The sequence below is a fragment of the Macrotis lagotis genome, chromosome 1 (genome assembly GCF_037893015.1).
Source record: "Macrotis lagotis isolate mMagLag1 chromosome 1, bilby.v1.9.chrom.fasta, whole genome shotgun sequence".
Classification (NCBI taxonomy): Eukaryota; Metazoa; Chordata; class Mammalia; order Peramelemorphia; family Peramelidae; genus Macrotis; species Macrotis lagotis.
This window is the reverse complement of record NC_133658.1, coordinates 854,534,646-854,562,221: the sequence shown is the minus strand read 5'-3', so window position 1 is coordinate 854,562,221 and position 27,576 is coordinate 854,534,646. Positions and strand designations below refer to the sequence as shown.

At 44.7% G+C, this 27,576-nt stretch overlaps 2 protein-coding genes across 4 annotated transcripts in view; both read right to left on the bottom strand.

The window, feature by feature from the left end:
• KPNA6 (karyopherin subunit alpha 6) overlaps nt 1–440 on the bottom strand; it is a 61,747-nt gene extending 61,307 nt beyond the window's left edge. Inside the window, exon 1 of one of the 2 annotated variants that reach the window (XM_074217691.1) lies at nt 351–440. In XM_074217691.1, coding sequence (XP_074073792.1) covers nt 351–354 — 4 coding nt within the window. In that variant the 5' untranslated portion in view covers nt 355–440. The remainder of the gene's footprint in view (nt 1–350) is intronic. The other variant, XM_074217690.1, reaches the window with a different exon arrangement.
• A 4,924-nt stretch (nt 441–5,364) lies between these two features.
• TMEM39B (transmembrane protein 39B) lies at nt 5,365–21,901 on the bottom strand. 2 transcript variants are annotated; one of them, XM_074217685.1, is made up of 9 exons: nt 21,805–21,901; nt 21,410–21,527; nt 19,721–19,940; nt 18,899–18,982; nt 18,098–18,252; nt 17,039–17,387; nt 11,408–11,595; nt 6,166–6,286; nt 5,365–5,788 (listed from the first exon to the last, which is right to left on the bottom strand). In XM_074217685.1, exons 1-9 carry the CDS (start codon nt 21,806–21,808, stop codon nt 5,549–5,551), a joined length of 1,479 nt encoding a protein of 492 aa, XP_074073786.1. In that variant the 5' UTR covers nt 21,809–21,901; the 3' UTR covers nt 5,365–5,548. The 2 variants fall into 2 exon arrangements, with proteins under 2 accessions (XP_074073786.1, XP_074073787.1); XM_074217686.1 differs by lacking the exons at nt 21,410–21,527; nt 21,805–21,901 and adding an exon at nt 20,689–21,318.
• Nucleotides 21,902–27,576: the final 5,675 nt, after the last annotated feature.

Below are 27,576 nucleotides of genomic sequence, written 5' to 3'. Positions count from 1 at the left end.
CCTCGCCCCACGCCCCAGCCCCGTCGGGGGCGGCCCTGGGCCTGGCTCCTGCACAAGCCCCCGGGGCTCTCTCCGCTTGCCCGCACGGGGGGTCTGCGGGGGCCTCGGGACCCCGGCTTTGCGGCCCCCCGCGTTCGGCCCCGGCCGCTCAGGAGGGGGGCGGGGAGCGCCACAGGTCCCCCAGGAGGGCTCCGGGGGCCGGGCTCCGGGGGCCGGGCTCCGCGCTCCGCCGGGGCCGCCTCCCGGACGGGGCCCGGCCCCCTCGGCAGGCGGCCGGGGAGGCGAGGGGCGCCGGCCGCCCGGCCCGGGGACAGGCCCGCAGCCCCACCTCCGCGGCCCCGCGCACTCACCCATCCCGGCGCGGCTCCGCTCTGCCCGGACACCTCGGCGGCTCTGGCGGCGGCTCCGGCGGCGGCGGCTCCGGCGGACAATATGGCGGCGCGGCGCGACGGCGGCCCCGAGCGGACAAGCTTCCTCGGCCCGGCCGCGCTGAACGCGCCCCGGAGTCACCGGCTTAAATGACGTAACGGGGCGCGCTTAAAGGGGCCGCGGCCGCGGGCCGGAGCGGAGCGAGCGCGGCGCGGCGGGAGGGGGTCCGGGCGGCCCCCAGGGCTGGGACCCGAGCTCCAGACCCCTAGGGGCCGTCCGAGCAATAGCTAATCAATAGCTGTGTGACCCTGGCCAGGTCGCTGCACCTTGGTGCCTCAGTTTCCTCCTCTGCAAAACGAGCCGGAAAACCACTCCGGGCATGGAAAATCCCAAATGGGGTCAAGAAGAGTCGATTTCACAACGGAATCGACCCCCCAAAACGAACAAGTCCCGTTCCGGAGGGGGGCGGCCGAGGGGCGCAGTGGATAGAGCACCGGCCCTGGAGTCGGGGGACCTGAGTTCAAATCTAGCCTCAGATACTTAATAATGGCCTAGCTGTGTGGCCTTGGGCAAGCCGCTTAACCCTATTGCCTTGTAAAAACCTAAAAAAAAAAAAAAAAAGCAGACAGGCAACAATCAATCACCAAGTATTTATTGTTTCCTGCGTGCCAGCACTTAGCACTGGCCTCTATCGGGGGGATTAATAAATGCTGCTAGTTTGATTGGTTGCTTGCTGGGCTCTCTTGTACTGGCCAATATTAACAAAGACTAGTTGTTTGGTTGATCATTGCTGGGCGCTATGGCACTGGTCTGTACTAATAAATGCTAGTTTGATCGATTGCTGGGCACTCCTGTACTGCTCTATATCAATAAATACTAATCGTTTGATCAATCGCTGGGTGCTTTTTGTACTGGTCCATATTAATAAGAAGGGGAAGATTTATACGATCTGGTCTATATTAACAAATGCAAGTTTTTTGGTTGATCCTCGTTGGAACTGGTCTGTATTAATAAATGCTAGTTGGCTGATCGATTGCTGGGCACTCTTGTACTTCTGTATATTAATAAATACTAGTTGATTAATTGCCCGATTGCTGGGTGCTTTTGTACTAGTCCATATTAATAAGAAGGGGAAAGATTTGTATGATTTGATCTATATTAATAAATGCTAGTTTGATTGACTGCTGGGCTCTCTTGCATTGTCCATATTAATAAGGGGAAGATTTATACTATCTAATCTATATTAATAGATTCTAGGTATTTGATTGATTGATTGCTGGGTGCTATTGTACCGGCCTATATTAATAAATTCTAGTTGGTTGATTGATTGACCAATTGCTGGGTTCCCTAGACACTATTCCACTATTCTGTATTTCCCCTCCCACATTACTAGCCCTACAAGAAGCCTTCTCCAGCTCCTCTTAATTCCAGTGTTTTCCCTGTGTTCATTTTCTTATAGGAGGCAGCTGGTGGCTGAGTGGATAGAGATTGAACCCAGAGTCAGAAAGACCTGAGTTTTAAATTCAGCTGTGGGACCTTGGGCAAGTCTCTTAACCTCTGATAACCTGACAAAAAGGATGCTTTGCAGAAGGAAATAGCAAAGCACTCCAGTATCTTTGCCAAGAAAACCCCATGGAGAGTGTCTAAAGGATCTGTTATATTTCTTTCTGTATTTTTGTTTGCATATTGTCTCCCTCTTTTTACAGCCCCTGAGGGCAGGGGCTGTCTTCTGTCTCTTTGTATTCCCAGCTCTTAGCATAAAATCCTGGCCCATAGTAGGTGCTCAAAGAATGTTTATTAATGATTGTTTGCATGCTCTTAACTTTCCCTCTCCTTTTCCCCTTTCCACTTCTCCAACTCCTAATCTCACCCCTCCTTCCCAGTGACTCAACCTCCTTCCTCCAGTCAAAAATAATTCGCTGAGTTAATGAATCCAGTAACTCGAGTCTCAAACACTCCCAGTTTCGACTAAAGCCCTTTCAATGTTTACCTGAGATTAATGGAGGCTTGAGGACTTGGGGTTGGTTTGAGAAGGGGAGGGGTAAAATGGGAAGGGGTCTTTTTTCCTCCTTTTTCCCAAATAATGCAAAATGACCAAGTTTTATCATATTGAACAAAGTTGAGAAAAATAACTCAACTCACCAAGACACAGGGATTGAAGAATATTGAGCTTCTCCACAAAGGAAACTATCTGTAACACTGACTTTGGCACTTTGCTTTCCTTGCTTGGGCATCTGACAGTTGAGCTGAATAGGACTGGGAGAGGGACCAGTTTGAACTGCAGAGGTTGATGAACAACAGGGGAACACACTGACTCAAACTAAAACTAGTCCTTTTTATTCTCATTTTCCAGCTTATGCCAAAGATTATTTTCTCTCAGGTCAAAATTTTTCTTTCAATGTGGTGCTGAAAAATATTTCCTTTTGTAGAAAATTAATTTTATTTTTTTTTGAGAATGCTTTTTATTAGCCTCCCTATCACTTCAACTCTCCCCCTAATCCTTAAGTAGAATGGATGGAAGAAACATGGTTTAAAATGCAGAAAAGAATAAATCCTAGGATTTTTGTTCCTTAAAGAGACATTAGAGATGGGCTTCATGATTTTCCAAATAAAGAAATGTGGAGGCTCAGAGAATGGATGAGAGTTAGTTCTGTGGAAGATAATGGGGAAGGTGTATGACTATAAGGTATTACTACTTTTACACTTTAAGGAACTTTTAATTTGCACTGTGTCATCCTTGCGCTGCATTTCCTAGTTTTACATGATTTAGCACTAAGCTCACGAGATTGTGACAGATTAATTCATATGAAACCAAATTTTTATCCCACAAGATAGGAACCATATCTTTGACAAACAGCTCATTTTTCCAACTCTCTCTTTGATTATAGCCCATTGCTTTCCAATTAGATGTAAGGCAGGTGAGTTCCTAGACCAGGTAGGATTATTTTCGTCTCTTGAATCAATTTCTTAATTTTTCATTTCACTTTAAATATATATGACCAAAGTCATATGGTGTAAGGTTATGTTGCAAGAGTTATCTTTTGTTTTCAATATTGAGTACTCTAGTCTTTGAATTTTTTTGTTTATATTCACCATTTTTTTCTTCATAGCAAGTAAGCTCTGAGCCCATTTGAAAAAAATGATTCTCAGTGCTCTGAAAGTTTTAGCTTGTTTTCTGAATATTTTGGCAATTTTGCAGCAATAATTTGTCACTTCTTGGTGATGTTCTTTTCCCTTAGTGCTCTGGTGTGATTGATCCTGCATTTCCTTGTGGAACTCTGATGATACAACCAGTGGGATATGGCTAAGTCATTGATATGTTCTTTTTAAGACCTGGAGTGATTGCCACTATTTATTCATTCATTCATTCATTCATTCATTTATTTATTTACTGGTTTTTGCAAGGCAGTGGGGTTAAGTGGCTTGCCCAAGGCCACACAGCTAGGTAATCATTAAGTGTCTGAGGTGGCATTTGAACTCAGGTAGACTTCAGGACCGGTGCTCTTATCTATCCACTGTGACACCTAGCCGCCCCAGTGATAGACATTCTTTAAAACTACAGAAACAAATGAAAAACAAGTATATGGCACACAACTCAGTATTCAAAAGACAGAGAACTAAAAAAAAAAAAAAGGTAGAGAAAATTATCTGGGTCCAGCCCACCTGGCCAAGATCAGAGGTTTCAATTTGGCTTAATGTACATAGAAGCACACTCATAACTATTGCTATCATAAGAAAAAAAAACACCTGAAAAATTGCTTTTCCCATGTATCAATGACAGTACTGTAATTGGGAGAATCTTATCCAAACTATACCATCATAACTAAAGCCAAATCAATCCTGGCTATAGCAGCATATTCTAATTAACTGGTCTATGGGTCCACTCACCATCCAGTTAATTTTTCAAAAAAAATTACTCCTTTACTAACATTCCACTCTACTTATCTCCCCCCATTACAATGTAAGGTCCTAGAAGATATTGCCACTTTTAAAAAATTCATTAGTACTTAGCAGTGTTTGTCGCAGTAATAAATACTTTTTCATTCAGCATAGGATTTAGAATTTGAAGGGAAATCCTTTATCACAGAATTTCTTAACCTTTTTTATTATGACCTGTAGTAATATGATGAAGTCTATGGATCCCTTCTCTGAATACTATTTTTTAATACAAGTATAATTGTGTGTGTCTTTTTGTGTATTTACATATCCCTGAAAAAGGAAAGCAATTATACTGAAAGAAGTATTGTAATAAAAATATTTTAAAAGCAAATTCACAAATCTCAGGTAAGGATCACCTGTTAGTCTAACTTTGTCAGAGATATGTGACTTGCCTGAAATCTCAAAGACAGTGTGCTGGTTTTAAGCCCAGGTCTTTCAATTCCAAATCTGATATTGCAAATAAAATAATGTTGCAGAAACACATTTATTCTGTAATGCAGCAATTTCAACTGTTTTCCAATACCTGTGCATATAGTCATCTTGAGGAATGTCAGGAAGTTATCAAAACAAAATGAATTCACATTAAACATATACATATCCAATTTAATATGAAAATATGCTCCATATGCACTCTTAGGACAGGAACTTAACATTCAAGGAATGATGCTAGTTAGAAAGGTCCTTAGAGATGATATCATCCAACCTGTTCATTTTGCAGATGAGAAAACCAAGTCCAGGAAGAAAAGTGACTTGCCAGAGATCAATGGGAATTGATGACAACTGATTATAATCAGAATCTCTATTGATATTTAAATAGGAACTCTCCTCTATAATTCCCCCCAAACATGTGGCCCTCCAGTTTTTGTTTGGAAGCCTCTGGTGAGAGATCAGGTTTTGAATTCCATCTAATTTCCTAACAACAGACCTGCCCTCAATAAAAACCTGTTCAGTCATAAGTTAGGGAGCCCTAGGACCCAGCTCTTTTCTTTCCCAACCTGGAGTCCAAAGAAGTCTCTCTCCAGACTCCACCCCATAATAACCACAAGACACGGGTCATTGGGAGTACAAAAATATGTCATTTCTTTTCTCCTTTTAATTACATCAGTTATCAAAGAAAGAAGCAGTCGTAACAAAAATACAGAGCTCTGATTTTTTTTTTGTGGATTTTTTTGGTTGTTTTTTTTCTTCCCTCCCCCCCAGTCTCACCCCATCCTCCTGAAGTGGCCCAGCCAGCCTCGACTCAGCTGAACTTGTGCTCAGGCTGGCGATGGCTGGTTGAATAGGAGTACGCCTTGCCCAGCACCAGCCGGTCCCGCAGCAGCTTGAAGAAGGCGTAATAGTTGCTGAAAAGGATGAGTGCCAGGGAAATGGTCTGGTGCCATTTCTCCGAGGAGACCAGTGAATACAGCTGGTAGAAAATGACAGCTCCCTCGAGCAGGAGAAGGATATTGAGGATCCTCAGTGGTTTGCTAAAAAAAAACTAGCAGAGGGGAGGCATTAGTGTTCTACATTCAGGATGCTCCCTCCTCTAGAAAGGCCTCCTGGATGCCCTGGTGACAAGGACCTTTCCCTTTGTCCTCTCATGGAACATCCTGTTCACACCGCTTCTGCACTCCTAATATATTTACACGCATTGTATTTATTTGGGCAGATGGGTCTATATCTACTAGAATTGATTTATATTTATCTATTTTAAACCCTCACCTGTCTGACTTGGGGAGCCACAAAACCCTGTACTTGCTGACCTGGACATTGGGCCATGTCCCACATGACTCACTTGAATGCTCAGGTGCCGCCCTACCAGGCAGCAGGATCTGCCTCACCCACAGCCCGTTTTCTGGTAGAGAAGACACTTACGTGGAAGCGAAAGTGGGAGACATCGGAAGGCACTGCCACGTTGTAATGACCGATGGCTTTGTAGACATTTTTGCTGTGTTTCACCAGCACACCCTGTGGCCACATGCACTCCTCTGTCCACCTGTGGGGAGAGCCCAGCAATGACCTGTCATACCAGGCTTGGGACCTCTCTATGAGGACTAGAGCTGCAGGGGCCCTGATACTGGGATGAAGAAGTTAGAATGGGGAACTAGGAATAAGGCTGAACCAAGAAGCAAGAGACGTGGCTTCTGATCCTGCCTCTGCAGGTTGCGGGACCTGTCATTTCCCTTCTTCCTCACCTCCACAGCACAATGTAAAGACCATCTTAAGGACTCTTGGATCTTCTCCTAAGGCCTCATTAGCACCAATGTGGGGTACCAGGAGGAGCCTGGTTACAGCCCTACACCCTCCACACACAGCCACATGGAGATCTCGTTATGCTCCTCTTTGGCTCAGAACCCTTCAAAGGTTCCCTAGTGACTACAGACCAAAGTTCAATGCCCTTTATAATGTGGAACCTTCTGAAATTTTCATTTTTTCATTGCATTCCACATATTCTACATTAATGGAAAACCGTCTCTCTCCTACACTCCATTCCCAAGGTGCCCTCATACCATTGTTGTATACTGGTCATGCTGGGCTGGGAGCTTATCCTGGCCAGGCTCCCACACAATTCTTTACACTTAATAAAACTACCTACTGAATGGCAGTGATCAGTGGCCTGGTAGGAGGCTCTCCAGAGAGGCAGGACCCCCACAGAAGGAGTGGGATTGAGCTGGTCTGAGTGGCCTCCAAAGACCCCTCCAGTTCTAAGCTTCCAACCTAACCTTTCGTAACAAGTCCCAACTGGTGAGTTCAGGGATCCCTCTGCCGCTGGATGGGCATCTCTTTATCTCTTGCCTTCTTGGGAGTGGTGGGAACTCCAGAACTTACACTTCCCTGACTAGCCCATAGCAGGGCTCTCACGGGGTCTGGGCTTTTCAGTGGGTTGGTGGGAAGTTTGAGAACTTATTCAACTCTGAGATCTTTGGGAGCAGGAACTAACTGTCCTTTGTTTCCCTAATGTTTCATATAGTGCCTGGCACCCAGTGGGCCCTTTAAGACATGCTCGATGATTCGAGGCTGAGGCAAAATATCTGATTCAAAGCTTCTGTCTCAGGAAAACCTCCCAAGGCCCCTTCTCCGCCTCCCCCCCCCCCCCCCCCAGCCAGGGTAGTAAGATACACACTGTTCCTCCTCTTCTCCTCGGTCTTGCCCTCCTGCAGCCACCCACCCCCAGCTCAGACAAACCCCAGTTTTCCTTCAATGGGCCTCAAACCACATGGCCCAGTCGAGAGGCAGAGTCCTCAGAAGCATTACTTCAGGTCATGTCTTCTGACCTTTGAGCCCAACACTACTGCTGGAGAGAAGTCCCTGCTCTCCCTTTCTTTCTGTGGCCCTTTTCCCTGCCAAGGTCAACCTCTCTGTCCTCTGTCCTCCCTTGACCCTGTCTTCTCCAGCAGACTGCCACTTTATCCCTCCCTAGTCTCTTTAATTTTCAATGGCCCCCTATATCTCCTGGTTCCTTCCTACTACATTCAAATGTGCCCCAATCTCACCCATCCTTAAAAAGTCTTTACTAATGTCCATCAATTGGGGAACAGCTGAACAAACTGTGGTATATGTATGTTAAGGAACACTACTGTTCTATTAGAAACCAGGAGGGATGGGAATTCAGGGAAGCCTGGAGGGATTTGCATAAATTGATGCTAAGCAAGATGAACAGAATCAGAAGAACATTGTACCCATTAACAACGACATGGGGGTAATGATCAACCTTAATGGACTTGCTCATTTCATCAGTGCAGCAATCAGGGACAATTTTAGGGTATTTGCAATGGGGAATACCATCTGTATCCAGATAAAGAACTGTGGAGTTTGAACAAAGACCAAAGACTATTATGTATAATTTTTTTAAAAAAGGTATCTTATTATGTAATTTTGCTATCTCTTATATTTTATTTTTTCCTTAAGGATATGATTTCTCTTTCAACACATTCAATCTGATCAGTGTATAGCATGGAAACAATGTAAAAACTATCAGATTGCCTTCTGTGGGGGTGGGGGAGGGAAGTGGGATCAGGAGAAAAAATTGTAAAATTCAAAAAGCAATAAAAAAATTAGAGGAGTAAGGAAGAAAAAAAAAGCCTTCACTAGATCCTACTACCATCACAATAAATCAACTTATAACTCTCCTCTCTTTCTCAAATTCCCAGAAAAACCTGCTGATAGTCACTGACTCAACTTCCTCCCCTCTCACCCCAACACTGCAATCTGGCTTCTGACCCCATCACACAACTGAAGTGGTTCTGAAAGCTACCAATGCAAATCTGGGGGTCATTTTTTGGTCTTCATCCTTTTGCTTCCACCTGCTGCCTTTGATTCCACCTGCTGCCTGCTTCTCCTCCTCCTAAGTTTCCTTGGCTGGCTCATCATCCATGTCACATCCTTAACTGTAGGTGTTCCCCAAGGCTCTCTGCACAAGCTCTCAGTAGCCCTATCAGCTCCCAGTAGTTTAATGATTAACATTATGTCAATGACTCCCTGGTCTTTCAGAAGAGTGGTTTCAGGTCACCAATTATTTATTGACATTTTAAACTGGAAATTCCACAAAACAACTCACTTTCATTACCTTTCTTTCAAAATTCACACCTTCCCTCCAAATAGTATTCTGCTGAAGGCACTACCATCTTTCTAATCTCCCAGGCTGGCAACACTGGCATTTTCCCTGCTCTTTACCCTCTTTCACTCCACATAGACAATCAATTGCTACATTTTGCTGTTTCTATCTCAATATTTCATACCTGATGCCTACACTCTAATTATAAACATACCATATTAGTTCAGGCCTTCATAACCTCCTGCCTGGATTATTTCAATATTCTCCTAATTGGTCTCCTACCTCAAGTCTCCCTCTACTCCAGTACCTATTCCCCAATGTTGGCAAAGTAATTTTCTTTAAATGCACACTTAATTATGTTACTCTTTTATTCAATAAACCCCAATGGGTTTAGGACCAAATATAATCTGCTCTGTTTTGTTTTTAAAACCTTCACATACTCCCAACTATATTGCTGACCATATTGACCATTACTTTCCACATTCCAGCCAAAGTGGTCTTCTCCAGGCTCTTACCAATCAGCAACCCATTTCCCATCTCCACACCTCTGAAATGGCTGAAATGCCTGTTTCTCAGGGCAACCCTATGGCCGAGGTGAAGCTCTTTCTGATCTCCTTATCTACTAGTCAGAAGCATGAGTTTACACCATGTCCCCTGCTTTTCAAGCCCAACACTACTGCTGGGCCTTCTTTGAAACAACCTTGTCCTCTACTTTGCATTTGTTCCTTTCATTTTGATTGTCTCTGCCCTGGTAGAATGGAGCCCCTTATGATCCCAAGTGGCTCTGTTCTTGCCACCTGGAATCCAACAGATGCTTAATTAATGATGGTGGAAGAAGGCTCCCTCCCATGACTAGTGATGCTCAGATTTAGATCAGGGAGCCTGGGGAAGAGCAGCACTGCCTTCAGGAGACTTTAAAATCATCTTTCCCTTTGAGAATCAAAGATCTGGATTAAACTTTTTCTACTTAAACATGTTTGTGTCTGGAATCCTGAGGTACTAAGGTTAAAGTTAAGAAGACTGTTTATGTCCTTAAGTGAACCAGGAAAACTTCAGTCTGACTATATACACACACACACACACACACACACACACACACACATACACACACACATTAATTAGTCTAATGTGGTTTTGTTTTGTTTAGAAAAAAATGTATGAAACCAGAGTGATGTTTATATGACAGTGAATGAGATCTGGAAGCAAACCTCTTTAAATCAAGGTTTTTTAAGGGAAGCACAATATACTGGTTGAGGGTCTGGACTGGGAGCCATGAGACCTGGAATCAAATGCTGCCTCAGAGACATAATTGATGCATGAATACAGACAAATCATTTAACCCTTAGCACCTTCCTCCTCTTCATGAGAATTATCTGGGCTGTTGTGAGGAAAGTATTTTTCAGGGCTTAGAGAGTTACCAGTGTAGAATCACAGCCTCAGAGGGCATGGCGTCCAGCTGTTCCAGGGCAGGAATCTCCTTTAGACTGTTGTGAACAGAAGACCCTCAGTCTCCACTGAAGTCCTGGAATGCCCTCCCACCTAGGCTATCCAGTTCATTTTTGGAAAGATCTGCAAAAGTTCCCCTTATCTCCACAACTTATTAGCATCATAGATTTAGATCTGGAAGGGACCCTTAAAAGTCACCAAGCCTAACCCTCTCATTTTTACCTATGTAGAAACTGAAGTACAGAGCACTTAAGTGACTTGTGCAAGTTTACTCAGTTAGTTTGAGTCTGGGGAGGGATTTGAACCCAGGCATTTGTGTCTCCAAGTCACAATCCAAAACCCCTAGTTAAGCCTTTGGAGGCTAAGCAGAGAAAGCCTACTCCCATGTCCATAGATTATAGAGGCATAGGTGGTACAATGGTTAGAGTTGGGCCTCAGATACTTACTAGCTGTGTGACTCAGTTTCCTCCTCTGTAAAATGGGGATCATGAAAGCACCTACCTCCCTAAGCTGTTGTGAAGATCAGATGAGTGCTTCTCACAGTATGTGGCACATGACATCTGTAGGTTTAGAGTACCCACCCCAAGTGTTCCCATGGACTATTTGTGCCCAGCCTATGGTGGAACATTTGGAGCTCATATTGGTCAGATCAGTCACAGTCAGTCACTCTTAATTTGTCTCAAGCATAATGATGATGTTTTGGTCTTCCTCAATAATGAAGAACAGGAACCAACTAACCACGTGGCACATACCAAGCCCTAGAGTAGCCTTTGCTACTATGATAATAAAATTAGAAAGGACCTTAAAGTTCATGGAATCAATCTAACCCTCGCATTTTGTGACCTGTTCAGGGTCACACGGGTGGTCATAGGAAGTAGAAAGGAGTCTAAAATCCAGGTCCTCAGACTGGGAAGCCAGTGAGAATCTCATTTTGAGGAGTCAGGATAGTAAAGGACCCAGAGATGGGAATTCTGGAGGTCTGGGTTAGAAGCCCTCAGTCTGGTAGAGGGGGTTCCTATGACAGCTCTGGAGACCACAACCCCAGGTCCACCTGAAGCCCCCTTTGGTGGTAGTATGAGACATGGTATCACTTCCCCCATGCCCACACACACTTACTGGTGCTGAAGTACATTGGAGCAGAGGGCAGGGTCCACCTTCTGCCAACAGCCCAAGTGGGCAGCAGCTTTGTGGAGCAGGTCGCAGTAGTGCGCAGGCAGGAGGTGCTGGGTGAGGATCACAGAGGTGCTGATGGACACCAGCAGGAAGAGCTCACAGGACCAGCGCTTGTCATAATAATGGGTGTTCTGGGAAGGGAGACAAAGGAAGGGAAAGTGTGGTGGCTTTAGAAAATAGCAGAGATCCACCCCCTTGGGGCCTGCCTCTCTACTTCCCAGGCCTTCCCTTAAAGGAAAAGGATCCTTAGATATTACCTAGTATACTAATCTCATTTCCTAGCTTAAAGAAACTGAAGATTGAAGTGGGGGAAGCTCAGCAAGGTGGTGAACCGTTAGTCTTACATAAGATTTAATGGTAGTTGAGGTTAAGAGTCAAATCCAGGTCCCAGAATCACCAACTCTCTAAGCTGGAAGGGACTCAAAGGTAGGTAGCCAATCCAACCCTAAACCCGAACAAGAATTCCTTCCAAACAAAGTGGATGAGCACAGTTATTCGTTTTTCTGCCCAAACATCTGCTGGCAGTCTTCCTCCCTTTGGGGCAGGTCTGTCCTTATACCCTATCAGCCTTTACCCCCCCATTCCCCCGGATCAAACAGAAGGGCACTAATTCTTCAGGTAATGGGGGGGGGTCCCCAAGATGCTAGAAAGCAGTTAACTAGTCTCTGCAGGCTAACCATCTCCTATTCCTTCAAGGACTCATTCTTTTTTTTTTCCTTAGGATTTTGGAAGGCAAATGGGGTTAAGTGGCTTGCCCAAGGCCACACAGCTAGGTGATTATTAAGTGTCTGAGGCCAGATTTGAACTCAGGTACTCCTGACTTCAGGGCAGGTACTCTTTCCATTGCGCCACCTAGCTGCCCCCAAGGACTCATTTTTCCCCTGATCTTGGGGTTTGTTCCCACTGGGTGTTTTTCCCCATGTAGCCTGTCAAAGTAGTTCTGAAAATGCAGCTCCTAGAACTAAATAAAATACTCCAGATGTGACCCAGTCAAAGGACAGTTCAGCAGAACTTCTTTTGCCCTGGTCCTATACACAGGGACCCTCTTAATTCAGCCCAAGATTACCTTTGCTTTTTTTGACTGCCTTAACACAATTGCCATCTTCTATTTTTATATCTCATTATATCTCTTAGCTTTTCCCTTCTTGGAGAGGCACCCTTTATAATAATATATATATTGATTTTTGCAAGGTAATGGGGTTAAGTGACTCGCCCAAGGGCACACAGCTAGGTAATTATTAAGTATCTAAGACTGGATTTGAACTCAATTGGTACTCTATTCACTGCACCACCTAGCTGCCCAAATAATGAATATTTTTTTTAAAAGAAGAGATTCTGTGGAATTGATCCATTGATCCAGACAAAAAGTCTGACATAATAAGCTGTTTTTGACACCCATGATCCTCCACCTCTCTAAAAAAGCCTTCTGACAGCTCTTCTTTGGTAGCCAGGCAGGACAGATAAGAGTACAAGATCTGAAATCCAGCATCAAATGTGTGTGATGTGATTAGCTGTGTGACTCTGAGTGAGTTACTTACCTCTGCCTCATTTATCCCCATCTGTAAAATGAGGACAATAATAGCACTGACTTCACAGAGGATCAAATAAGTTTGTTTTGCAAACCTTAAAGTACTATATGTATTAATCCTAATTGTTATTACTGTCACTCTTATTATTTGGGGGAGGGGGAGGGTCATGAATGGTTATTCTAATTTTCCAGTACTGAGTTTTGTCTGATGTTGTCCTGTCCATGTCTAACGCTGGAGCCATTATGTGTATATTATTTTACTGGTTCTGTTAACTTCTCTTTATATCAGTTCAGAGAAGTCTTCCCATATTTCCTCTGTTTCATCACTGTCATAGCTTGTTTGTTTATTTTACAGCATAGTAATAATTCCATTATGCTCATTTATTAACCATACCCCATTTAATGGGAAGGGGCGGCTTGATGACAACATGCAAACAACCATGTACAATACAGACAGAATACATTGGAAATAATCAACAGAGGCATTAGAATTAAGGGGTATCAGAAAGGCTTTCTGCAGAAGGTAGGCTTTTAGCTGGGACTTGAAGGAAGCCAGGGAAGTAAGAAAATGAAGATGAAGAAGAGCCTTCCAGGCATGGGGAACAGCCAGTAAAAATGGCCAGTCAGAAGATGAAGAAGTCTCTTAGGAATAGCAAGACCAGTGTAAGTGGATCAGAGTAAATTGGATGGGGTTTCAGATACAAGAAGCCTGGAAAGGGAAACATGTGTGGGAGGGTGGGAGCACAGACAGGTTATAAAGGGCTTTGAATGTCAAAAATGACTATTTTATATCAAATCCTGGGGGTGATAAAGTACCACTGAACATAGTAATATAGTGAGTGATATAGCCAGACTTGTGTTTTAGGAAAATCCCTTTAACAAATGAGTGAATGATAGACTGAAGTGGAGAGAGACTAGAGGCAGGCAGGCTACTGCAATAGTGCAAGCATGAGGATGGTGGCAATGTCACAGGAGACAAGGGCCATATTCTAAAGAATGTTGCAAAAATAAAATCAATAATTCTTGAAAACAGATTAGATATGGGAAATAAGAGAGGATGAGGAGTGAGCTCTCCTTGGCTCAGGATGATGCCTCAGTTTTGAGTGTGGATGACCAGAGGATAGTGGTACCTTCAACAGGAATTGGGAAAATAGGAAAAGAAAGGTTTGGAGTGAGAGGAAATGAGTTCAGTTTGGGATATGTTGAGTTTAAGATGTTAACGAGACATATCAAGTCTGAGATGTCCTACAAGCAGTTGGAGATTCAAATCTGAAAATAAAGCAAGGTTGGGTAAGCAAATTTGAGAACAATTAGCACAGAGTTGATAACTAATCCCATGGAGCTGAAGAGATCATGAAGCAATCTGTCTCCTATATTGCTATTAGTTGTCTACATATTTTGCTATCAGTCCTTTATCAGATATTTGTTACAAAGATTTTTTTGCCCCTTCGTGCATGGTTGATTTATAGTTTACAAGTCTATCTCCCTCCCCACTCATTCAACTCCCAGTCCAGATCCTCATCAGGAAAAAATCATGACTAAATCTATCCAATGATTTTTTGGGGGCTTCTGCCTCTTATTACAACTTATGTAAAACTGACTTTGTTGAGCCCAAGAGTATGATTTATATGGATGCTTACTAAATATCAACTTATTTATTTTTTTTATTTTTATTTTTTTGCAAGGCAAACAGGGTTAAGTGGCTTGCCCAAGGCCACACAACTAGGTAATTTTTAAGTGTCTGAGACTGCATTTGAACCCAGGTACTCCTGACTCCAAGGCCGGTGCTTTATCCACTACGCCACCTAGCCGCCCAACTTAATTTAATTTAGAAGAAAGTTCTGGTCTGTCCAGATCTACTTAGATTCCAATTGTTGGACAAAAAACTTGATATAAACTCTCCTGGCTTTCTATCACCTGAAAATATGATGGAATATCCACCACATATACCTTTCTCCAAATTACTGATTGAAATGTTAAACATCCTAGGGTCAAGTACAAGATCTCTAAGACACTTCACCTAAAGACCTTTCTTTCAAAATTACACTGAACTGCTAATAATTCATCCATATGTTTAATCATACAATCAGTTCTGAAAACACTTATTATTGTTGTTTGGACCACATCTATTCACTTTGTGACTTTCAGGAAGCACTTGAGATAGCATGATAACATGTTAATAGATAAATGTTCTTTGCGGAAGACTACACTATAAATAAATGAGAGGAGAAGATAAATTATCTATGACTGGGGGAAAATTCATAAACAAGGGACAGGAGACATTACAAAAGACAAAACGAACAACTTTGATTTCATAAAATTTAAAAAGTTTTAGAATGAACAGAACCAAGGAAACAAGAAGAGGAGAAACATATTGGGAAAAATTTTTTTTTTTTCAATTATCTCCAATAAAAATCCGACATCTAAAATAATTCAGAAATTGACAGATTAATGACTAAATGCTAATCCCTATTGCTAAGTGGTCAAAGGATATGAATAGTTTTCAAAAAGATAATATGAAGGGAATACAAACATCAAGAATCATAGAAAAAAGCTCTAAAACACTAATAATCAGATAAATGCAAATTGAAACAGCTTTGATATTTCACTTCACATCCAGAAAATTGGTGGAGATGAAAAGCAGGCAGTTCTGAAGAAGCCATCTGGAGACCACCTATACTGTACTGTTGGTGGAGCTTTGAACTAGGTCCCACTGTTTTGGAAAACTGGAATTAGGCAAGAAAGATCACTAAGTTGGGATCCAGTGATTCTACCACTAGGCCCAGGAGGTCACTGACAAAAAGTTAGAGCTCATTTAGCACAAAGCATTCAGAGCTGCATTCTGTTGTATCAAAAAACTTGAAACATGGGGCGGCTAGGTGGCGTAGTGGATAAAGCACCGGCCTTGGAGTCAGGAGTACCTGGGTTCAAATCCAGTCTCAGATACTTAATAATTACCTAGCTGTGCGACCTTGGGCAAGCCACTTAACCCCGTTTGCCTTGCAAAAACCTAAAAAACAAACAAACAAAAAAACCCCTTGAAACAAATTAGGTGTCTATTGAGAGGAATTCAGAAAAATGTAGAAACATTTGTATGAAATGAATTATAGAAAGTATAAAAAAGAGAATGATAAAAAAAATGGACTAGAATAATAATGTAAATTATAACTCAAAAATGTTTCAGAATTCAGATGAAATGACTGAGACTGATTCAAGCAAACTGCTCATGAAATACACTTATCTTTTGAGAAAAAGCCTAGAATGTTGCAATGCCTCATGCATTGTCAGACAAAGTTGCCCCTTTTTGGATTTTGTTCAAATTTACCCTGATTACAAGGAAATATGGGGTTTGGGGGTGGAGGTGGGGGGAGATACTAATAAATGATTAGTAAAGACTGAATTTGGAATGCAAAACTGGATCTGAGTTCACTGAATCTGAATTCAAATCCCTGGTCTCTACCCTTTACCATCTATGATACTTTGAACAAATCATTCCATCTCTCTAGGTTTCAGCTTCCTCATCTGTAAAATGATGGGCTTAGACTAAATAATCTCTAGGACCCCTCCTAGCTCTAGCCCTAGGATTCCGAGTGTGGTGTCTTTCTTAAAAAGAGAGAACATGAGACACCTTGACAAATGGAAATCTAGGTACAACATTTTCCTCCTCTATTAATTGAGTAAAAATAAAGGACATGACAACTAGAGTTGTCTGATATAACCTTGTCTTGGCAGAGGGGAAAGAGTTGGTTTCAAGGCAGTAAAGTCCCAGGGTCACTGTTAGTTGGGTGACCCTGCCTGGCTAAATCAATAATGCCCTTCTGTGAGCCTCAGTTTTCTCAACTGTCACACTGGGCTAACACTCCCTATCCTACCTACCCTTTACAGGATGGTTGTGAGTACAGGGCTTTGGAAATCTGAGTGATGAGTTAGTAGAGACTAACACAGCTGAGTAGAGACTAGACACAGCCGAAAGTAGGTTCATCCCAGGGAGTCCAGCTGCCACTGAGGGCAAAAGGGATGTGCCCGCTGCCCACAGCTGCACCTACCTTCACAAACCACACTGGCACAAAGGCCACATAGTAGGCGCTGAGCATGGAGCTAACCAGCACTTCCTTCATGCGCCAGTTGAAGTCCATCTTGAGGAACTCCACCTCGTTGCGGATGAGATCTGGGGAAAGGCAGCAGGCATGGGTGGGCATGGCCTCAGCACCATACAGTTGCTGTGTGTGTTGTTTCCATGTTTCTTTCAGAACTGTCAGGTAGTCCCGACCCCGGGAAGGAGGGCTGCCCCCACCACTGCCTGCCTCCCGAGGACCAATGTTAGCCACTTGTGTGAAGAGGCTTGTTTTTCTAAAGTCATAGTTCAGCTGCAGGAACGGGATGTACATTCCAAACCTAGGACAGAAGGGAGGAGAAAAGTCTGTGGGTAAAATCATGATTATATAGAAGAGAAGGTCCTTAGATACCACCCTTTCCTAAACATTAATCTTGCAAATTAGAAAACTAAAGATCAAAGGTGAAGTGACTAGCCCAAGGTCATTTATTTTAGTAAGTTCCACGCTAGGGTTTGAATTCAGATCATCCAACTGTTTTTTTTTTTGTTGTTTTAGTTTTTTGCAAGGCAAATGGGGTTAAGTGGCTTGCCCAAGGCCACAGGGTTAGGTAATTATTAAGTGTCTGAGGGCAGATTTGAACTTGGGTACTCCTGACTCCAGGGCTGGTGCTCTTATCTACTGTGCCACCTAGCCACCCCCAGATCATCCAACTCTGGACAACAAGAGCTGATATCTATAAAGATCTTTGATGTCCATGACCTCATCTCATCCTCCTGAAGCCCTGTGAGGCCAAGGTCCTTCCTACTAACCACACTGCCTCTTTCCAGGGATTAGCCCCCCCCCCCCCCCAATCCTTATCTCATCCTCACTTCTCATTCCAACTCTTATCAGTCAGGGTCTGTGAAAATCTTGCCCATGACCTTGACTTGTGAGGGGGTCTTTAAGAGCAACTTCTTGGACCTTGATTTTCCTGTCTCTTCAATGTCGAGAACTCTGTAAAGGAGCCCCTGCAGGGAGAATGAAATCTGGAAGAGGGGAGAGGGCACTCACGGGTAACAGAGGAACAGGAGATTAAGGAAGGAGTAGGTCCTGAAGAGGTGGATGATGGAACGGCACAGACTCCACCCTGTCCCAGTAAGGACAGCAAAGCGTGTGATGACCAAGAAGACTGAGCGTGGAAGGGAGACCTTGCTGCTCTGAGAAGCCTGGCAGGTGGGAGGAGAGAAGGCACGCTCATCAGTGGAGCCCATCTGGGAGGATATTTCAGTTTCCTTTCTTCCCAGCTTCTTCAGCAGCCCATGACCCCACACCAAAGAAATCAGGAAAAAAAAAAAAAAAGATGATCTCCATTCCCTTTACCTTGATCATAGGATTTAGAGTGAGGACAAGCCTCAGAGATTGGACTCTTTCAAAGGTAGGGAAATGTGACCCAGAATGATTAAGTAACTTCATCAAGTGCTAACAAGTAGAAGTCAGGATTTGAACCCAGATTCTCTGATTCCAAACCCAAGACTCTTTCTCCTATGCCAACACAAGCTTGTCTAATACAGCAGTAAGTTTTCCCCTAAGAAACTCAGGAGCTGATGGGAGGTCTTGATAAGAGAGATCACTTGTTTAGCTCATCTCGAAACAAGACCAGTAGGGGAGAGGAAGGTCCTGGCTGGAACCACATGAGGAAGTGGGTAAAACCAGGTTGTGGAGAAATTCCCCAGTGTAGAAGGCTGTGGCAGGAACTGTGGTAGCTGCCTCGGAAACACATTCACCACAGGGTTGAGGAAGGGGGTGGGGAGGAAGGCTATGGGGGAAAGGAGGGGATGAGAACATGGATCCAACCCTTTACAAAGCAATCACCTCCTTCACGATGGCCCCGATGAGCCGTCGACCCAAGACCAAGGTGGTGACTGCCAGCACGTTGAAGTCAATCAGATGGAAGTTCTGTTAGGTAAATAAGTCCAATGGTCACAACTTCCCCACATCCATTTACAGACATGTTAATGGCTTGCAAAATGCTTCCCTCCCAACCATCCTGTAAGGCAGGGATTATGTACCTTGCTCTAGGAGTAGAATCATAGAAAAAGAGTTATAAGGCCAGAAGGGACCTCAGAGATTACCCAGATTACTTCCTTCATTTTAAAAAAAAGTGAGACTGATACCCAAAGAGAGACACTCCCTCTGCCCAAGATCACATTAGAAATCAGTGGCAGAAGGGAACCTAGAACCCAATTTAGAGACAAGTCTTTTGACTCTTGGTTCTGTGCTTTCTAGGTGACATTTGCTTTTGGGTCTGTTTCCCTCATATGTTAAATGTCAGTAATAACTGTCCTACTCACCTCATAGAAATGGTTTAAGAAAGAATACAGTGGGATCAGGTGGAGAAGTACATAAGATATTCTCTCTGGGGATCTGGCCTTTACACAACTCCCTATTCAGGCTCCATGTCTCAATTACACAATGTCAAATCTGAAACAGCTCTTATAGGGGTCAGCTCATCCAAGTCCCTCAATTTTCAGAGAAGAAAATTGAGGTTAGGCAACTTAGCATCAGCCTTGAGCTCTGAGAGAGGGAAGTGTAGAGTCAGAGAAATGGGGAGGGGAGTGTTTTGGTCCTCAACTAGTAAGTGGAGTGCAGAGGGAAGACATCCAGTTGGGAAACTCGAGTTGAGCAGGAACCTACCAGGGAGGTATGTGATGGTGGGTGAGAAGGTGGGTACCACCAGACTGTCTTGTAGATGTTGATGTAGTGGACGAAGAGAGCCACAAGGTGGCAGAAGAAGAGCTGCAGTTCAAACAGGATGCTGGGCTGGACTGGCAGCTCTGGGATTTTGCAATGCCGCAGGGGGATGACTGTCTGAGTAGCCAGAGGGGGACTGGAGAGGCCTGTACCAGAGCTGCTCCTAAGAGGGGCAAAAGAAGGGTGACCAGGGAGTAGCGAGCTCTTGGGGAAAGAACAGAAAAGGTGAGGGGAAGAGGAAAAAGGGGTGGGGGGAAGAGGAAGAAGTTATCTGTGTGGAGACAGCCCCCCCCAAAGGCAAATGGAAGGAAGGAAACAAGGATCTATTAAATGACAGACTTTTACAAATGTTATCTTATTTGATCTTCACAACAAGCCCTGGTAGGAAACTGAGGCAAAGAGAGATTTAGTGACCTTCCCGGGTCAAACAGCCAATAAGTGTCTAAGTCCAAATCTGAACTCAGGTCTTCCTGAATCCTGGCCTTGGGAGCTCTCAGCTGCCCTCGTGTGAATGAGGACCTTCTGTATGACATCAATTCCCCACTTGCATTCAGGACCAGAGATCCATACTCCAATTGCCGTCCCCACATAAATCTCCTACCAGCATGGGAAACTCAACCTGGCTAAAATAAAAGTCTTCACTCCAAAATATATTCCTTCTGACTTCTCAATTTTTGTCTGTGGTATGACTGTTCATTTTTCACATCTCCCACATTAAAAAACCTCAGTGTCACATCCGACTTTTCCTCCTCTTCACATCATCATATAAGCTACGGAATCTTTTTGAATTCACTCCCACATCTGTGGCATGACCCTCTGGACCCACTCATTCTTCCACACCCTACTTTTAGGTTCTTTAACAGAGGGCTTCACATGTAGTAAGTGCTCGTTGATTAATTATCACCACTCACCTAGAAGCTTGCCAGGGCTTCCTTAATTCTTCCCACTGCCACAGGTAAGCTGTCTTATTTGCAGATCTGCCACAGGTCATTCCTGTTCAGAACCCTGCTGTGGCCCCCTCATCGGCTATCTATTAAAGTCCAAAGTCCAGTCCCTCCGCAATGTGGCATCACTACTTCTTGGGTCTTATATTAGTCCCCTGCAGGGGTGCTGAATGGATGGCACGAACACTATTTAAGTCTTTCTCTGTGCCCCGCACACTGCCTTGTCTGTACTTTTTCCTCAAGCGGACAGCTTAAAACTTTACCTCCCCGAGGAAGAATCCCCTACCGATGCCTCCCCCTCCCCAGCTCCCTGATACTGAGAGCTTTCTGAAAGCTTTCTGCCGTTCCCGTGGGCCTAGGCTTGCCTGGTCACCCGGAGCACCATCACCTTCCTCTCGGAAGCCACAGGAAGACTAGCCCAAGGGCCCGGCATCGGGTGTGGGGGGAGGCAAGGTTGGCAACAATGGTCCCTACCGGGGCAGCCAAGCCCTGTGGTCAGGAAGACCTGAGTTCAAATGCGGCCTAGCGGCCGGGTGACCTTGGCCAAGTCACGGAGCCCCACAGCCGGCCCCCAAAGGAAAGCAAGCCAAGAAAGAAGCGGGCTGAGCTGCGGATACAATGTAGCGCCCGAGGCGCGTGCAGCAGCCCCGCCAGAACTGCGCGGCGCGGGGGAGGGGCGGGGGCTCACCTGGCCCTGGATCGGACGCCCGTGACCGAGGCGCTGGAGTGCCCGGGCCCGCCGCTCGGCCCCGTCTCGCACAGTGGGTTCCGGCAGTAGGACGTCCTGTTGGGGCCTCTCCGGCCTCCTGCGTCCGCAAGCAGCGGCCGGAGCCGGGAGTGGGCGCGGCGGCCTGGGGGCGGGGCGGCCGGGAGCGGCCCCGCCCCGGCCCCGCCCCCGCCCCGGCGCGCGCCCCCTCCCTCGCTCCCTCGCTCCCTCCCTCCCTCCCCTCTTCTTCCTCCTCCCGACACCCGGCGCGAGGCTCCGGGCCGGGGAGGGCGCTGGCTGGGCGCCCCAGCCCCCCGAGGGCCCCAGCCTAGCCGGGCCCGGGCCGGCCCATGGTGCCTCGGCGCGGCCGCACTTACCCATCTCCCTTCCCGGCGCTCCCCTCGCCGCCGCCGCCGCCGCCGCCGCCGCCGCCGCCGCCGCCGCCGCTGCTCTTGCGGACAAGATGTCGGCGGCGACGGCGGCCGGGAGGGGACAAACCGCGGCGGCCCGGGGCCGGGGCCTGAGGCGCGCGCTCGCCCCGCTCCGCCGCTTCATTTGCATAGGAGGCAGAGGGGCGGGGGCGCGCGTTAAAGGGGCCGCCGCCGCTGTCTGGGGAAGGGGCTCTGCCTTCCCAAGCTAGAGGCCTAGCTCATTAAACTTGAAAGATCTTTAGAGGCCATCCAGCCCAATTCTCTTTTTCAAAGCGTCAAAGAAGGCCGTGCTGGGGACCCAGCTGTGACCTGGGCAAAATCCTGTCCCCTCTGGCCTCAGTTTCTCCCCTCTGTAAAACTAATGACGTCACTCTAAGGAGCCCTATCAACTCGAAATCTAGGTTCCTGAGAACCCCTTCCACTTTGTAATCTTTTTTTTTATGCATTTAAAATGTAGTTCTGGGGCGGCTAGGTGGCGTAATGGATAGAGCACCAGCCCTGGAGTCAGGAGGACCTGAGTTCAAATCCGGTCTCAGATACTTAATTACCTAGCTGTGTGGCCTTGGGCAAGCCACCTAACCCCATTGCCTTGCCAAAAAAAAAAAAAAAAAATGTAGTTCTGAGAAAGGATCCACAGTCTTTTCACCAGATTGGCCAAGGGGTCCAAGACACAAAAATGGCTAAGACCCCTCCTCTGCTTTACAGGACTTTAGAAGGCTGCGTGCCCCCAACAGATCCAGTCTTTGACTGAGCATCTCCAGTGTAAGGGAGGCATTCCCTGGCTGCCCAGTTAATTATATGGAGCTCAGATATCCCCTTCCTCTGACTCACACCTTGGTTCTCCAGTTCCTCCAAGTCACAAATTATGTCAGCTCTTTCATGTCCTCTTTTTAAGTCTTCCCTGCTCCAGATGAAACAGAATCTGGTTCCTTCAACCAATTCCTTATGTGACAGTGGTGGGAGCTTCCTTCCAACTTCATCCTCATCACCTTTCTCTGGATACACTGGATTTTTTTGTGTCTTTCTTTGAATTTGCCACTCAGAATGGGGCATAATGCCACAATAGATGCTCCAGTTCTTCATGACACCAAAAAAAAAAAAGCATTTCAAGTCCCATGAAATGATACATTTGGTGTCAACAGAATCTGGGTTTTTCTTCCCAGTTTTCTTGACCCTGAACTGGAGGCCAGTTTCCCTTCCCCTTCTCAACAACATCTGAGGGGCAGTAAGACTTACCTCTCTCTTCCTCTGAAATCACATTCCTAGAGCCACAAGGAAGGTGAAGAGAAAGGAAGTGATCTGAGCATCCAGTTACTAGGATTATAGGAAGAAGACTATGACCTCAACTTTGCTTCCCTCTGGATTTCCCTTTCAGATGAAGCATCCCAGAGAGGTAAGCATGAGCTTCAGGTCCTACTAGAAAGAAGCTAATGTTCATTCAAGCTTCCTCCTCTCCAGGAATTGCCCTTCAAAGTATGACAAACCAACCTCATAAGAGTCACTTGAAGCTCAAATTCACTAACTGGACAGTTGGGACTGGGAACACTTAGAAGCTGGAGAACATCTCTGAACCCAATTAGAAGTGATCCTTCTCTTCTGAATGTCTTTCACCTCTCTAATATAACACACCTCTCATACATAGCAATCTAATGTACTTGGGGCACAGTGAAAAATCAATGTCCAAACTGGACTGGATCATTGGAGAGATTAACCTAGTCCAATAACCTCATTTTGCAAATGAGGTAGCTTAGATGACCTGCCTTACTGAACTAGGATTTGAAGCCAGATCCCCTGTCAGTACATAGCATACTGCTATGCTATCTTGCCTTACCCCACAGATTCTAAACTACTGGAGATCAGCAAGCATCTTTTTTTTTTTAAAATGCATTTAAGGCAATGGGGTTAAGTGACTTCCCAAGGTCATACAGCTAGGTAATTATTAAGTGTCTGAAGCTGGATTTGAACTCAGGTACTCCTGACTTCAGGACTGGTGCTCTCTCTTCTGTGCCACCTAGTTGCCCTTCAATAAGCATTTTTTTTGCCTTTTAACATTTTATTTGTTTTCCAATTATAAACCTATCATTTTTGTAAGGTTTTGAATTTTATAATTTTTCCCCCTACCTCCCTTCCCTCCCCCCCACAGAAGGCTGTCTGATAGTCTCTACATTGTTTCCATGCCATACATTGATGTAAATTAAATGTTATAAGAGTAAACATAAACCCCCTTCCCCCCCCCAAGAAGATGAGAAACCTCAAGAATAGTGAGAGAGAAAAAAAAATGTACTTCACTCTGTGTTCAGATTTCAATGGCTCTGTCTCTGGGGTGAGTTGCTTTCTTTATCATAAGTCCACCAGAGAAGTTGCTTCAGTATTTCCCCCTCAGTTGCTATTACTAGCTGTACCTCCACTCTATTCCTTCCTATTCTCATTTATTCTATTCTCTCTCTCCTTTCATCCTGGCCCTGTCCAAAAGCATGTTGTATCTGAATACCCTCCCCCTCCATCTTTCTTCTCTTCTGTCACCTAGTCCCCCTCCCCTCCCCCCATCCCCCCTTATCCCATCCCCTTTTTTTTTCTCATTTTTCTCTAGGGTAAGATAGATTTCCCCACCCAGTTAAGTGTATATTATTTCCTCTCTGAGCCATTTCTGTTGAGAACAAAGGCTCACTCACTCCCCCTTGCCTTCCCCCTTTCCACTCCATTGAAAAAGCTTTTTCTTGACTCTTGTGTGAAATTTCTTAGCTTCTTCTTCATCTCCTTTTCCTTCCTCCCAGTACTTTTCTTTCTTTTTACTATATTATACCATTATATTCCACTCCTTTCTGTGTCCTGTCTATATATGCTCCTTCTACCAGCTCTTATGAGCAAGTTCATATGAGTTATCAATATCTTCTTCCTGTGCAGAAATACAAACAGTTCAATATCATTAAGTTCCTCATAGTTAATTCTCTTCCACTCCCTCTATGGTTCACCAGAGTCCTGTACTTGGAGATCAAACTTTCTGTTCAGCTCTGGTTGTCTCAATAGCAAAGTTTGAAAGTCCATCTTTTCCCCTGAAAGAGGATGTTCATTTTTGCTGGGGAGTTGATTCTTGGTTGTAAACCAAGATCTTTTGCCTCCTGATTATCATATTCCAATACCTACGAGCCCTTGATGTAGATGCTGCCAGATCCTGTGTAATCCTGACTATGGAGCCTCGCTAGTTTGAATTGCTTGTTTCTGGCAGATTTTAGAAGTTTCTCTTTGATTTGGGAATTTTGGAATTTGGCCATAATATTCCTGGAAGTTTTTCTTTTGGGATCACTTTCAGGTGATTAGTGAATTCTCTGGATTTCTATTTTACCCTCTGTTTCTAGGATCTCAGGGGAATTTTGCTGTATTATTTATTTCTTGAAAAATGAAGTCTAGGCTCTTCTCCTGATCATGGCTTTCAGATAGCCCAATAATTTTTAAATTATTTCTTCTGGATCTGTTTTTGAGGTTGGTTGTTTTTCGAATGAGATATTTCACGTTTTCTTCTAATGTTGGGCTTTTTTTGGAAGAGTTTTATTTCTTCCTGATTTCTATTTTTAGGTTTTTGCAAGGCAACGGGGTTAAGTGACTTGCCCAAGGCCACACAGCTAGGTAATTATTAAGTGTCTGAGACCGGATTTGAACCCAGGTACTCCTGAATCCAGGGCTGGTGCTTTATCCACTATGCCACCTAGCCGCCCCTCTTCCTGATTTCTTGTAAAGTCCCCATCTTCCTTTAGTTCCATTCTGCATTTGAAGGAGTTATTTTCTTCAGAGAGCTTTTTAATCTCCTTTTCCAGCTGACCAATTCTGCTTTTTAAGGCATTCTTCTCATTTGCCTTTTTGTTTTGCTTTTTCCATTAGGCCTAAACTGGTTTTTAACATTATTTTCTTCAATATTTTTTTGTATATCTTTCACCAAGCTGTTGATTTGGTTTTCATGATTTTTCTGCATTGCTCTCATTTCTCCTCCCAATTTTTCCTCCACCTCCCTTAATTGCTTTTCAAAGTCTTTTTTGAGCTCATCCATAGTCTGAGCCCATTTTCTATTTCTCTTGGAGGTTTTGGATGCAGAAGCTTCGATTTTGTCATCATCTGAGTATGTTTTGATCTTCCATGGGACTAAAGTAACTCTTTGGTCAGATTCTTCTTTTTCCTGTTGTTTACTTATTTCCTCAGCCCAAGACAGTACTGCCAAGGCTTTGAGGTTTTTTTTGGGGGGGACACCCCACTGGGACCTTTATTCCTCTAAGGTCTTATGCTCTCTTGCCTGTGCTTTGATATGTAGATGGCCCCTGTACTTCCCTCTGTCCTGAAGCTAGAAGGAGGATTCTGCTATATTAGTATGGAAGCCCAAACTGAAACCTGGATCTGTGTATAGGCAAACAGCAGAGTCCTACCTGAAGGGAGAGCAGAGAAATCTCTGCAGACTTCCCTTACAGTCTCTGGGGGTGCAGGCTGTTTTCACCAGATTTTCTCTGCAGGTTCTGCAGCCAGTTCTCACTCCACACTCATTCTGGTGTAGCAAAGTTCTCTCACTGCCCCTTCAAGCTGTTGCTGGTGATCCCTGGGTTGGGCTTGGGCTGGGCTGCACAACCACCAGGGCTTTTTTCCAACTCCTGGTCCTGGTGAAACACACCTTTCCTGCAGAACTTCCAAGTTATCTTGGACTGGGAAAATGTATCACTCAGTCTTCCTGTGGGTTCTGCCCCTCTAAATTTTGGCTAGAGACATAATTTGATGGCTTTTGGAATTTTGGGGGGAAAGAGTTTCTGAGAAATGCTCCCAATAAGTATTTCTTAATCACTTACTGTACAAAGTATGGTGCTAGGCCCTGGCCTTCAAGGAACTTATACCTATCAGTCGATATAAAATATACAGAGATAAACAAATATTGTCTGAAGTTAATAAAAATTTTAGAAGGAAATACACATGTGGTACTAATAATAAATTGAACTGAGCTAAGGTTAGGTGGTTACATAGCCTAAGAATAGGACTAAGAAAGAGGTGAGGATGACAGGAGACTTTTGAGATCTATGTATAATTTTTTTATTGTTCATTCATGTCTGACTCTTTGGGATTTTCTTGGCAAAGATCCAGCTTATTTGACAGTTGAGGAAATTGAGGCAAAGAGGGTTATATTTGCCCCCAGGGTCACACAGCTAGAAAGTGTCTTGAGATGAGTCTTCCTGACTGAAGCGGACCCCATCCACCAGGATATGATCAATAATTGAATGAGAATAGAGGGAAATTGGTTATAGAGACATCTCTTCCGGCTTCATGGGGATCTCTTCAGTCCTCAGGTCTGTGGAGGGGGAAGCCAGATCTTGTATAGTGCACTTTTTAGCCACCAGAGGGTAGTGGTTAGCCAAGAATTATCCCCATTGGCCCCACCCCTTCATCCCCATCATGTAGTCTTTCAGTTTCCTTGGGATTGTTAGGATGCCAGACAGCAGGTCCACATCTCTGTCCTTCTAATAGGCCAGCCTTACATCCTGCTCACATCTAACAATAGCAACTCATATCTATGGCAAGGAAAGAGCTCAGGTCATGACCACTGGTACCTAGGCTATGGAGACATTAATGGTCAAAGAAAACAGGAAAGATCCCTCAGGGATTTGTAGTCATTTATTAGTTTTCCCTGAAGGGATCAAGGCTGCAAAAATCCTAGCAGACCAAGATCCATGGAAGAACTTGGCCTTGAGT